The following is a 14,525-nucleotide window of genomic DNA, read 5'->3' on the forward strand; positions in this document are numbered from 1 at the left end:
ATTCCTACACTGAAAATGGTAGTTTTAATATACATAAATCGAATGAATACAAAGATCAGTAGAATCTCAAAACTAAAAGATAAAACAATTCTATATTTTACTGCTACACAGATTTTGGTAGGAATCCGGGTCTGATATATCTTAGCACTGGATGTTGAGCCACCACAACTATAATCAATATCATACTGTGACTTGAATAAAGAGCTTAATAAACCCATGTGAGTATGGTCAGAAAGTCAATTTATTTCAGCCATGAAATGATAGTAATGATGTCAATGAGTTACAGTGATAGAGGAAAGAGCACAAACACAAGTGGAGTTAACCAACCAACTTTGCTTGAAAGCTTCCTGAAACATTTACTGTACATTACACTTGAGGAGGACTTATCTAACTTAGACAAATAAATCTTAATAACAATGAAAGGCCATGAAATTTAGAGCAGATATCAACCAGATGATAAATCTGAGTGACTTCGGTGAGTGTGTGACTTTTTTCCATCATACGATCAAAATCTTTCATGACAATCAGCCATAACAGTACTCTATGTTTAGTGCAGCCATAGCATGGTAAACATAATACCTGCTAAACACCGCTATAATGACCAAGATATGAGCTTAAACGTGAAGGTAGTGAAATTACCCTGAAAATAGCCGAGGGTTCATAAATTCATTTTCTTTTGAATTTCATCTCTGATGGCAAGCTGACTCATTTAAATGTCCAAAATTCTGTATGTTTTTCATACCAATACAACTTGTAACAAAAGCATCTTATAAAAAATAGAAAAGTACAGATTAACTGAATGGTTTTCCCCACTGAGCTGCTCTTTGAGGTTTGAAAAAAAAAAATACAACCACAAAACAGCAGAAAATCCTTGAGATTGCTACAGTACATGTACGCAGTATTTTTGGTTTTGGTCACCAGTCCCTTTAAAGACAGAGACAGACGACATCGGGGACAGAGATGGAAGAGAGAGCATTAAGTCCATCCTCAAATTATACACAGACGTCACTCTGAAGGGAAGGAGCTCCGCATGGAGCTGTTTACACTGTGAAACTCCTTATTTAACTAATGACAGCTCTTTGAATAGCAGCTATAAACTGCACATCATCACAACAGGTCACTCCGAGCTGTAAATAACTGTTAGGATCTGACTAAACACCGCCTGTTTCTCCGAGGACGATTTCTCAGCAGCCATACAAAACAAAATCCCTGAGAGGATATTGCCTGTTATATTATCTTTATGAACACATTAGCAACACAGAGAAGTATTACTTTTTGACTAATAAACCCAACAAGGGTTCTAAAGGTTTGAAGGGTCACGCTGTTGCTATAGTAAATTCATTTCCAAACAAACTTGGCATGGTGATGGCTCAAAATTATTTGATCTTATTTTATGTATCAACCTGCCCAGTGAGAGGCTAAATCAATAATATCTGGAATTCCTTTCCTCTGGCCTCAGACCAAACCAAATGTTTAAGTGGCCCGCATGCTGTTGGTGCATGTCTCGTCTCCTGTTTTATTATCACTGTGTCACTGATAGGAACAAGGACAAGCCTTAATAGTTGACTTATTGGAAGGCAGCTTCAAATGAACACATCCATCACTGAGGCCGATTCTTTTTGCTTTTTTAATACACAATTATCCCATCATATTTTATTAGACATGTCATATAAGAGAAGGTCCACTCATCATGAAGTCTAATCTGTGAGTTGGACTCAGCATTAATTAAAGAAACTCCATGCTCAGCATTTTATTTTATACAAACAAAACTATGGAAAAGTGGTCACTGAGAAAACATGATCAACACTTAGATAAAGCCAGCACTTCTCCCCTTCCTCCCTCTGCCTTACAAATGAGTCAACATGCCTCCGAAACACAAAATGTGTCACATGAACAGTTCTGTAACTCATCCCACTAAATGTGTGCTCTCACAATATGTAGTGTCTGGGGCTTTGGCTGTGGCTATTGGATCACTGTGCTGCTGGGTACTGAGTGTGTGTCATAAGAGATGATAGAGGAGCGTGGTCCAGAAAGCACACAGGCACACGCCCGACACAGTCACAGCCAAATCGCTGGTCTGCCGGAGCCACTGCTCTCCATTCAGTGTGGTGAACCATTGATTCCCCGCCGCCCTGTACGTTCTTCCCATGATGCCATCTTGCTCTCTATTGGAGTTGACAGCATCGTGGCGGGCAGACGATGTCCCTGTCTTCAGTGCAACCGCACGTCGCCTGTGCTCTGTGTTTATTTAAAGGTGAGCAGCAGGTGAGGAGACATTACATAATGTACAAATCAAGAAGTAGGAAGAAATATGTGGGGAAACTGCACCATCTTGTGGCAACATTTAAATAACACTTACCAAGACAGATCTGCAACGGCAAAGCCACAATAATGACAAATATAGAAAGAAGAGCTGCAGACGCCTGTAGAGAAATAAGAAGAATGACTTAAATAAATCATCACGTTTTCTTTCTCAAAATAGCAATCTGTAATGGCTTTAATGTCTTATTCATGATCCAAAGTTCAATTTGCATTTTCACATATTTCAATAATTAAAGGTAAATCAAATTATCAAAGCAGGGTAATATGCTGTAGGAGTACAGCTCGCGTTATGTTGAATTCGTCTCTCACTACATACAGTAGGAGCTGATTGCCTACCAAGAGGAGCTGTGCACCGTTCTGAGTCATCCTCCTTAAGGCTTTTCCCATCTGGAGTCCAAGCAGAGCTAAAGAACAGGGCGTCACTGCCTTCCCATCCTCAGTCTCTACACATCTTAGGAGACAGAATAATGGAGACTGTGTTACACGTGATAATCAGCCTTTAAAATAACACTGAAAGCATGAATATTGTCAGTGAGGAGACTCGAGGGTCCAACAAAAAAGTGTTTAGCTTTAAAAAATGTCCTTGCTAAGAGTTAGAAGACAACATTGTCTCATCTCACTCATGGTAAGAAAGTGAAATCCTTTTTCCCAGAATGACTAACTACAAAGCTTCTTGAGACATTCACATTGGTAACATAAAGCTTCATATTTTTGCTCTGATAATAGAAAAAGCACATCATAGTCAGTACGATGTACTAAAAACTGCCTTGAATTGTTGCATACGCTCAAACATCCGTCACCCAAATAACAGTGAGCCTCATTCACTATTTATTCTTCAGAAGAAGTCTGTTCTTAAAACCCACTAACAGAGTTTCTACAAAGATTCCGGCATTCAAATATTTCTTATTTGGGATTTGTTCTTAATTAAGAACAGAATCTACAGACAGTAAAGGGCACCCATTTATTGCTGACATATTTGTCCAAGTAACTGGTAAGTGGTTTTACAGTTCTATAATAATACAAAATTTAAATTACAATGATATTTTATCGATTTTTTTTTTTTAAATATATATCTTAATAACTCATGTTATAATTTATTTATGTGATCAGTTATAGCTTCCTCTAGGAGTCTGATGCTCCACTGTCTTTAGATGTTTGTGTCGACATCATTTAACTTTTGTCTCTAAATTTCTGTGCAGTCTCGTGTCCTTTTATGGGGATCAGCAGGGCGTTAACCTGCGTTAATTAGGAACAAGCGCCACATGCTTTCAATTTACAAGAACAATGGGATTCATCATTATAAGAACACAGGTGTAAGCGCATTTGTTGTTTAGAGATACATCATGAATCCGACATCAACTTTTCTTAGGACCTTGTTGAAGAAAAATTTTAAGAACATATTGGTGAAATAGGCCCAGTGACATGTGTCATCATTCACTGTTTTGCAGCGAATAGTTTTTACAAAGTACCTTTTTAAGATCTTCTCCATCACAGTTTCCAGCTCATCGTGACTCGACACATTAAACAAGCCGTGGATGCTCGGTGGAAGAATGTGCCCGCGGTGTGCCAAAACAACCAAGTTGTGCATTCCCTGTGGGTCGATGTGAAAATAAAATCATAACTAGAGGCTGATGGGTTATTCACAGAGAAAAGTCTCCAAATAATAACACTGAATAATGCTGTTTGTTGTTTTTATTGCGGTGGGTCTAAGCCCCTGGAAGTTTAATTAAGTTTATCATAGGGTGATGAGATTTCAGCCTGAGTAAATCTGTCACCTGGGGGCTGCCTGCGAGAGCTGCTCTGCTATACATTGATATGGCCCGCTCAGCCAAGGATAATGAGTCCTCGCGTGTGCTGGAGGAATAATAGTCGTAGTAGTAGTCTCCCATTTTCAGCAGAGCTATAAAGGAAGATAAATACTTGCTGTTCAATGACTAGATTGACAGGAAGACAGAGGTTAAAGCAGAATGAAATGAGATGAACTCACCGAACGGATGGGGATCATAGTTTAATATAGAGTAGTTATGATATCTCCACTGACAATAATAACTGAGATTCAGTTCCTGCGTTCGGGAGAATGAATGCATGGTGAGAGAGAGCAGAGCAATCATGAAGGTTTTGTTACCAACTGCTAATAATTTCCTTCTGGCGTGACTGGAATTCTCTGCAATTTGTCCATCAGACCTCCAATTATGACACATATGTTGCACAATTATGCTTGAAAACAGATAAAAAGATCAGGCAGTGTTTTCTTTTTTTAGGGACAGACACAAAAGGGTTAAATCCTGAGAAAGAGCATACCTCGCAGAGGTGTGCAGCGTTGCTCTGGGCCAAACCCAGACCAGTTTCAGCCGCCAAAACATACCTCACAAACGCTTTTTGCCTGTTGGCAACACAATAAAACAACTGTGACGAAATGGGGACACATCGTACGGACCATAGAAGATGATTAAATGAGGACAATTGAAATGTAATTGAAATTAATGTCCCTACCGAGAGCCCTGGAGGTAGGCCTGGAGAGCCTCTCTGATCATAAATCCAAGGTGTCCGTTTTGTTCACAGACCTTTTTTAGCATTCTGCACAGAGGGTAACGGATGGCTGATGAATTATGGAATATGATTTACTTCATATAAACAGAAAATATTTTAACATGATCTAAAAATAGTTTCTGATTTCTTGAGGTCATTCTAAAAAAAAAAGTGTGTACAGCTGCAGGAGGAGCTTCTTTAAATTCATAAGCTACCAGAGGCGCGTTGGTAAGCAGATTCTCTCTGTGCCAGACAATAATGTGGTGACAGTGGCTGTTATTTTTAGATATGCAAATTCTAGGTTCTGACCTTGAATTAGCCACTGTCATTGAAATTAGATGCCACTGAGCTTCAGGCTACAGTGCAACAGCCCATAACAAAGCTTTCTTCACCAAGCTAATGAAAGGCGCTTACATCACAGCCCTGTCCACATCCTGACACACCCCTTCCAGGCTTCCTGTCGAAAGGTACCACGCTGCCTCCACTGATGCAGCCACGTGGCCAGACCGGGAGGCGTTCAGAAACTGCTGGAACGCAGCGCTCTGCGGATCATACAGAAAACATATCAGCGCCCTCATCACACCTGGACAGTGACCGAATTTTGACAAGGTGTAGAAGTCAAACCTCATTCCTCCCCGGTCTGTCTGGGTTGGCCCCACTGAGATGATAAATTCCCAGGTTGAACATCCCATCATCACTCCCGTTTAAAGCCGCTTTTTCAAAGTATTTCACTGCGGTCTTGTGGTCGTTCAGCATAGTCCCATGGTACCAGCCTAAACCATTCAAGGCATTAATTGAGCCCTAAAGCAAGGAAGCAGACACCAGTGTTCATAGTGGATTCAAACACTGTAAAAAACACACAGATTGATTATTACACGCTCACCATCGCTGCTGCCTTTTTCAGCATCTGAAAACCTCGGGTGGAGTTTCTTTTCACTCCCTGGCCCTGAGGGAATCAACATCAATCAGTGAATCAATAACTGTCAAAACCCAGACACCGTGCACACACATACACACGCACACACACACACACACACACACACACACACACACACACACACACACACACACACACACACACACACACACATATATGTATACACACACACAATATGTCCAGTGTTCAATTCAATCGCGAAATAGGAGTCTTTGTAATATTACAGAACCTTCATTAGCAGGATGGAGTAGTCGTACATCGCCGAGGGATCCTTCATTTGCATAGCACTTCTCTCAAACCACTTCACCGCGCTCGCTATGTCTTTCGACACTCCACGGTGTCCCCAGTAGAGCATTGTTCCCATGCGTTTCTAAAGTTAAAAGAGTTTTTATTAGCCTGTTCCACACACCGACTTGGCTACTGACCACAGATAAATTATAGAGGCATTGAACTCTTTCTAAGGTTTCATACAGCTTCCATAGAAAAACATTCATAGCACATCTTATCACAGCAGTTTTATATTTCAAACATACCTGAGATTCGATGTCTCCTCTCTCTGCCTTGAATTTCAGATACTGGAAGACATCACTGGTCTCATGTATCAGGCTGTTTAAATCCTCTTCATTGCTTATGTAGATATTTTCAGATGGGTATTGCTTTAGAAAAGACAAACAGGAACATTATTACAGTTACTATTTCTTCTGCTACAATGTCTTATAATACTACCGCCTTGGTAGTCATATAACCTTGTTTCCAAAATGTTGGTACGCTGTGTAAAATGTAAATAAGAACAGAATGATATGATTTGCAAAGCATATAAAACCATATTTTATCGCCAATAGACTAAAGAGAACATATCAAATCTTGAAACCAAGAAATGTTATTGTTTTATGAAAAACATGTGCAATATTTTTAATTTGATGGCAGCAACACGTCTCAACAAAGTTGGGTCAGGGGCATCAGTGCATCACTTCTTTTAACAACACTCTGTAAATGTTTAGGAACTGAGGAGGCTAGTTGCTGGAGTTTAGAAAGTGAAACGTTGTCCCATTCTTGCCTGATATAGGATTTAAGATGCTCCAGAGTGTTGCTGGTATCAAATTCAAAACAAACATATATTTTTCATAAAACAATAAAATCTCACAGTTTTAACATTTAATATGTCGTTTTTGGTCTATTTTTTAAAGTAAATATGGGTTTACATGTTTTGCTAATCATCACAATCTGCTTTTATTTACATTTTACACAGCATCCCAACTGTTTTTGAGGTTAAACTAATTCTACCACTGTTATTTATTTATCACTGTTGCTTTTACCAAAACATCATCATTTATTAGTTGTGTTTCTGCCCACCTGATGAATGTCAGCCCAATATGCAATCCCTTTTAGCTGTTTTTGGTCTCCACTTTCTAAAGGAAATAAGTCTCTTTAAATGCTGCATTAGGTTCCCCAGCTAGATGCTAACAGTGTTTGTTAGACCGTGTTTAATGGGTTTTTAGAGCTTTTTCACTGAAAAGAAAATATGTCTGCGGCTAAAATCAACATTATGAGAAGAGAGCTAATGAACTAACACAATAAAGTAGTGGGCTGGCCAGCTAATGAGCTGAAACTGCAATAAAGCTCTGTAAAGCAGAGGGAAGCGGCAGATTTGTTCAAGCCCCTTTAAATATTCATGACTCAAAATGCAATCAAAGTTAAAAAAAAACAAAAAAAACAGAGAAAAAAAACAAACCTTGGGTGTCATTTATTTAAAGTTTTACACCCCAAATCTAAACTAATCTGATCAATCAGGACTGTGTTGGTGCAGTTTGATCAGATGTGATTGACAGTTTTGGCAACACAAGCCAACAACACCACAACAGTCATCACATTGTGATTTAAATAGTGGTGAAGCCTGATTGGTGCTGAGAAGTAAATAACATCATCTTTTTTTTATTGAACTCAGGCCACACCAGTGAGAAGAGCTCAGACAAAACAACCCATACAAAAATAGAAAATAGAAACTAGGTTTTCATTGCCTTTAATCAGGAGTGGATTCAGGTGGATCACAGTACTGCCATCTACCTTGGCCTTAGAAAACCACAGAATTGGTCAAAATGCTGGAGAAAAAGGTTTCACCACCATTTTCAACTGTATTGTCTCTCTATTCAAGCTGGAGCCAACCGTAAGATCTTTCTGCTGTTTTCATGCACCTCTCCTCAATAGATGCAGCTTATTGAAATACTCAGAGAATAAACATGAAATCAGTCAGAAGTAGCCTTTTCTACTGGAGGACTCCGTTTCTTTGGATGCTCTTCCTCAGGACAGCTAACTCATGCCCATTGTTAAATGAAGATTTAAGACCCTCCTATTCTATGTGTACCACAGCCTGCTCTGATCCAGCTGGCTGGACCAACAAACACACTATTAATCATATTTTGGAGACAGTATGTTTTGTCCCGCTGATGTCATGTGTGTGCATGTTTGTATGAGTGCATTTGTCTGTGAATGTTTTTTTATATTGTGCTTTTGTGTATATCTTGAATATATATACCTGTATACTATATACAAGGTATATATATATATATATATATATATACACTTATATATATATATATATACTGATATATATATATATATACTTATATATATATATATACTTATATATGCCTGCATATTTTTTCCATATATGTATATATATATATATACAAACAAACACACAAATGTGTTTGTGTGCACTATATGTGACAATATAGCCTATTTCATTCGTAGACGAGTAAACTTTTCCTACTAAAACCGAACTAGAATAACTAGAATAAAGCCAATATTTATTTTTAAAAATCATTCATTTATTATGTCATTTCAGTAATTTAAACGTACCGTTTTTTTATGTGCCCGCAGACTGTCAATGCTGCTCTGTGCCCCGACGTTGGAATAGTAGCTATAAGCCAGGTCCAAGTCTTTAGGAAACCCATCAATTCCTTGAGTGTGTTTGTACCCGATATGCATCAGGGCAAAGCGGTCATCACCTGCAGCGCTAATCAAACTATAGACGTGACCCTGAAACACACGGGGGTCAGTATTATCAGTCATTATTACAGAATTGACTTTACATTTTGATAACATAGCAATTAAGGTGCAAGAGAGGCTTTGACTCTACCTGCTGTTGATTGACTGAGTGTCCCAGGCCGGAGAGATGGACGGTGGCCAACAAAAGAGACGCTCTGTGATTTCCAAGGCAGGAGGATACTTGTAATAAAGCCAATGATTCAGATTTGATTTTCATTTGTTCTTCATCTGCGGGGAAGATCGTTTCAACTGCAAGCTCAAACAAAGACCTCCGGAGGTCCTTCACACCTAAAGATCCTACACAAATGGAGAGCTGTGTGAGTTGGATAATAAATCCATTATTCAGTACATACAGGGTTTAATTGATGTCATAAACAGAGCAAAAATCTATGACACCTGTTCTGATTTCGTCCTCTTTTGTCAGCAAGAAATGAAAGAGTGTGCTGTATTTAAGCTGTGTTTTCCAGGTCCATGTGTGGATGCAGGTTTTCTCTTTCTCGTTCAAATGACCCCTCAGTCGTATGAAGTCAGAGGTACAGACACCTGAGACAAAACAGCAAAAGCAACCTGTCAACAGCATTCATTTCATACTCAATAGGTGCGCAGTTGTAGCATTAGCAGCCTCGATATTATAACTATAAAATGTTTCTTCCTGTAGACGCTGCTTTTATAGGACTTGTCAAAATAATATTTCACCTTTGTTGATTGGTGACAGAAGGTGACTCTCAGTTACTTCTCGCAGAAAAGCTTTTGTAAATGCTCTTATTTCCTGACAATCTCGATGAGCCCCCTCCAGTTCATGAAACGTTGACTCAGGGTGAAGTTGATTTTTTATCTGTTGCGGAATGACACCGTGTTTGAAACTGGCAATAACAGTCATAAATCAGCAATATTTGACATATGACTAGAAAATGGGCACTTTTTACCTCTTTGGTTCCAAAACGATGGTATTTGATGGGCCCAAAGTAGCCATGGATGCCTGGCATGTATCTGCCTCCTCCAATCACAAAGTATCCATCAGTGTCATCATAATGGATACTGTCCTGAAATCTATAAGATATTCATGATCACTGTGCATGCTGACACTCCATATATTGTAATAACCGGACTTTCTAAGGACAAAAGTTGTGTTTTGTTTACTAGACAGCAGAAATCATTGTCTTACTCATATGCATATCTGCGGGTTTCATCATCCCACGTTGCATCCAGCCGCACCTGAAAGTCAGACATAACAATGCATTAGCTCAGAAAAAAACAACAACACAACAACTACTGAGCTGTGAACGACTCCAAATTGAATCGCCTGGAGTTTCCCAACTGGAAAGAAACCACCTTTCAGGATCTTACAGCTGTTCCAAAAGGAACTCTTGAACTGACTCACACCTCACCATCTTTTTCTCCCCCATAGTTTCTTCTTATTATCTGTTGTCTCCATTCAGTTCCCTCGCTCATGTAGTTTCTGTTCTTTCTTTTGCAGATGTCCCGCCACGGAGCTGCATGTCTCGGCCCTGCGCTTGTCGTCTCCACCAACAGTTCTTCTCTTGTATCTCTATGCTGTCCTTTTCTCTCTCTGCTCTCCTCTCACCCCAACTGGTCGAGGCAGATGGCCGCCCACCCCTGAGCCTGGTTCTGTTGGAGGTTTCTTCCTGTTAAGAGGGAGTTTTTTCTTCCCTCTGTTGGAGGTTTTTCTCCCTTAAAGAGGAGTTTTTTTCCCCTCCTAGTTTATGTGGGAATTGTTGAATTGTTGGGTTTCTCTGTATAATATTGTAAAGTCTTGCTGTAAGGACTTTCAATGTGTTAAGTGCCATGAAATAACCTGTGTTGTGATTTGGCGTTATATAAATAAAATTGAATTGAATTGAAACAAAAGCCAGGGCACCAAACAAAACTCAGCAGACAGATGACACTGCTGCAAGCTCTCGTTTAATTTCTATTCCTTCTCCCACCACCCAGAGGCACATGTTGGGGTGCTATACCTCTGAGTCCAGTATGTAACAGTCTAATCGAATCCATTTCCTCAAGGGCAACACTACGCTGGCGCGGAAAGCTCCATCTCCTCCCGTTGTCGCACGTGCCTGAATTATGACGTTCCCTACACAGGAGATATGACAGTTATATATTTCACCACGGGACATCCAAAGCTCTTTATTAATACATAACCCAGTCTGTTCCACAGTCTCACAAAACACACATCATCACTCACAATCATCTCATGATACCCCAGTCTAATCCCCTCAATTGGTGTCAGGTGTACACACAATCTGACGTGACCCACCTGTGTCTGAAAGCTGCATCAGAAACGAGTCATATAAATTTTTCCTATTGACATGATGGATGATCCCACAGAGCTTCTGTTGACACCATTTCAGCAGGTAGATCCACACGGATAAGGTGACGCTGAAAAAACCGAGCAACGAAACATGATTTGACAAATCATTTCTTCAGCCACTCAGGCGTGAAGTTGAATTTAAAACGCTGCTCCGTCTTGCTAAAAATGACTGACCTCGCTTTCTTTCATTGACCGTGAATAAAAAGCTTATATGCTCTGGTGAAGAGGCTTGGTGAAGCCTGTAAAGTCATTTATAAAGAAAGTGAAGTAAAAGTAAAAGTGAAGTGAGTTCTGACAGACGCCTGCACCGAAAAGAAACAATCACTGACCAGTGACCCGTCAATTTGCTGATCAACATAAACCATTGGTATTATACACTGTACATCTCAATACGTGCTGCTGCCCAACTTTATAATATTTAAAATATAAAGTCTGCTTTTCTTAAGCGTTTGTTATATTTGGAGAGCCTGCAAGATTTTGTTCTTGCTGTGGTTGATCTTCATACAGAACAAGCTACAGCTAATTTTTGTGCAGATTTATACATTTATTAAACATTATAAAGATGGTTTGTAAAAAGTTTTTTTCTCCAACAGTTGGACTGTGAAAATATTGAGAGTATATAGTAAATATTTATATTTTAAGAAGACATTTTTTTTTTATGTCATTTGATGTCAAGTGTTTGGCAACACTTACAGAAAAAAAAAACATGATCACGTGCAAAAACTCGTGATCACGTGATCTCACATGTAATCGTGCACATGTAAAACAAGTATTTGGGAAACGTGGTTTTTGACCATTTTCACGGTGTAATGGGTGAAGTCCATGTGGAGTACCATGTGTAAGCTATATTCACATATCTTCCCATGTTGTCATGTGTTGGAATATGTGGTAAACATGTCTCATACATGTGAACTTCAGTTTTTTTTCTGTAAGGTAACTGTCGCACATGAAAGTATTTTTGGTACTTTTCAAAATTTAAGTGGAAAACTTTACTTTAAAAAACAGAAAGTTGCCTCAGCTTTAACAATCAGAAATACGATGTGAATTTTCTTTGTATTTTCTTTCTACAGAGAATTCAATGTAATGTCAAGACAGTTAAGCAATTGTCTAAAAACTAGTTTTTTTACAACCTTTATTTTGTGGTTAATATTGTTTCCTGCATTTTTATGGCATTTACACACAATGTAGAAAAAGCAGGGGAAAGAACTGTCAATAATGCAGTACGTTTCTTTGACAAATCTTTTCAAAGTGTAAAATAAAGTACATTTGAGGTCAATGTGTGAAGTCCAACCTGGGCTGTGTCACAGCATGTAGACGGGCCCTCTCGAGGGCTGTGTCGTTGAAAGGCTGAAACCTGCGGACCACTCCAAAGTGCTCACCAGTGCTTGCCAAAGGGAACTTCAGCATATCGATTACATCTGTGTACAAGCAACAGAGCAAAAGGCTACACTCGCAAACAACATTTTCATGTTTCCTGTAAAAGCTCTGGAGATAAAGACGGGAAAATGACCAAGTAATTTAGGGTCTGACCTGACTCATGTGGACATTGATGGATTCTGTTGCTGGTCATCTGCCACATCAGTTGAGCCGTCCATGACGGGCACCCAGTGGGAAGTTTACTCGGCCTCTCAGAGAGTGGCATTATTTGCAGCACTTTATAAATCCTCACCATGGAGCGGCGGAATGTGCTGAGTTCACTGCCGTTTTTAAAATAATCCAACCAAGCACGGACTGTCACATTCTCGGTGTCCAAAATGTTCCTGTTGAAAAAGTCATGTTGATATGATATGGACGGAGGCAATCTGAGCAGCACCTGCTGGATCCTGTTGACTCGAGGCGCGCCGCTGATCCATTTTTTCCTGAAGACCACTAAATCTGTCTCCCTTAATGTGGACACCGCCACTTCCACCGCAAGCTGACAGGGCCTGGAGCACTGATACCGCACACGAACCGCTGAGCCATCTACCACTTTGTCAGGGACCGAGTCAAACCTTATGAAACTGTCAGGCAGGGTCTCACCACTCTCGGTTGAAATGGCTTGTAACACACACCGTCCCTGAATGAGGAGGTTGAAAGTTGAAGTTAATGTCAAGAAAAACAGGCTAGTGTGCGGTCTTTTCCTTTCAGACGAATTAGACAACTTAATGCTGTGTTATCATGTGGAATGGTATGTTGTGTGTCTGTCTGAGGCAGTGCATATTGGGATTTTATTGCTTCTTCTCTAAAAAAAACCAAAAAAAAAACCTGCTGTCTGCTGTGACTGTAAACAAGACTGAGAGAGGTAAAGATGGGGAGAGATAAACAATGATCTGAAACCTGTTCTAGAGAGCTGTGGATTTAATGTCAGCTCATCAATAATAGTGACCATTCTGTCAGATTGTTTTCACTTGTCACTGAATGCATTGTTATTACACACATATCAATTATAGGTGCTTCAAAGAACGCAAACATTCATATTCAGTGGTTTCACCTACAACAATCGATCTGGGAAATAAAGTGTGATAAAGTTGCTTACCATTAGAACAGGAGCAGTGATGACAAATCCAAGAATGATGGAGTGAAACGCATTCATTTTGACTTTTTTTTGGCTTAAGATGAAGTAAAACACACACAAAAAGATTTAGTCCTCGGATTCATAATGAATCCACTTGACATTCGAAGTTATTTATCTTTGAAATAATGTTGGCTCTCGTTGTTTGCCACCTGGCAGCATATTTCCCAAACAGGTGGCAGTGAGCATACACCCTGTGTAAGGCAGGATTACCTGAAATTCTGGTGTCACAAGTTCAGCTATTTGCACGAATTACCTTTAAAGGGCTAGTACCGAACAGGGCTTGGCAGGATTTACCCCCTTCTGCGTAACAAAAATGTTGTTTGATTCATTTTGTTTGTGGCTCTTTTGGGGAACTTTCCACAGCAGTGAAGCATCAAAGCGCAGAGTGTAACTTAATTTGATGTGCTGGAGCCAAAGCTTTGCCATCACCCCGCGTCCTCGTTGGCCTACACCCACACAAGACTTTGAAGAAATCTGATCTGAAAAACAACCTGATATCGCAGCCAAAATTAATTACCCGTGGGCTCTTGACTGTTGGATTGCATTGGTAATGTTGCTGATGAGTTGTTTTACATGACCACACATGGTCTTGCTGCCTGTATAAAAGGTGGCTGCTGCTAAAATAGACATAAGCTGCAGCTCTAGATGTCATACAAATCTTTGCAGGACAAGTAACATTAATATTTCTTACTGGTTTAGATTGAAGAGTGTTTCGAAACAGGAAATACTGCAAGAGATTTTTGGGGGGATTTTTTTTTTTTGGGGGGGGGATATTCAAAATCATCCCATTCAATGGCTTTACAGGA

General features: G+C 39.7%; 1 protein-coding gene across 1 annotated transcript; it reads right to left on the reverse strand.

Annotated features, from left to right (window-relative positions):
- Nucleotides 1-1,618: 1,618 nt before the first annotated feature.
- Nucleotides 1,619-13,857, reverse strand: LOC138198515 (protein sel-1 homolog 3). Its single transcript, XM_069149956.1, has 24 exons — nucleotides 13,681-13,857; nucleotides 12,696-13,221; nucleotides 12,457-12,583; nucleotides 11,112-11,233; nucleotides 10,813-10,928; nucleotides 10,002-10,051; nucleotides 9,763-9,886; nucleotides 9,533-9,671; nucleotides 9,233-9,379; nucleotides 8,928-9,133; nucleotides 8,648-8,827; nucleotides 6,322-6,444; nucleotides 6,018-6,158; nucleotides 5,735-5,797; nucleotides 5,476-5,652; nucleotides 5,266-5,393; nucleotides 4,816-4,899; nucleotides 4,624-4,705; nucleotides 4,310-4,385; nucleotides 4,098-4,222; nucleotides 3,792-3,913; nucleotides 2,659-2,773; nucleotides 2,360-2,423; nucleotides 1,619-2,238 (listed from the first exon to the last, which is right to left on the reverse strand). Exons 1-24 carry the CDS (start codon nucleotides 13,735-13,737, stop codon nucleotides 2,000-2,002), a joined length of 3,333 nt encoding a protein of 1,110 aa, XP_069006057.1. The 5' UTR covers nucleotides 13,738-13,857; the 3' UTR covers nucleotides 1,619-1,999.
- Between the last annotated feature and the right edge of the window lie 668 nt (nucleotides 13,858-14,525).

The sequence above is a fragment of the Embiotoca jacksoni genome, unplaced genomic scaffold, assembly GCF_022577435.1.
Source record: "Embiotoca jacksoni isolate LCO1_2020_lvr unplaced genomic scaffold, fEmbJac1.0.p SCAF_16, whole genome shotgun sequence".
Taxonomy (NCBI): Eukaryota; Metazoa; Chordata; class Actinopteri; family Embiotocidae; genus Embiotoca; species Embiotoca jacksoni.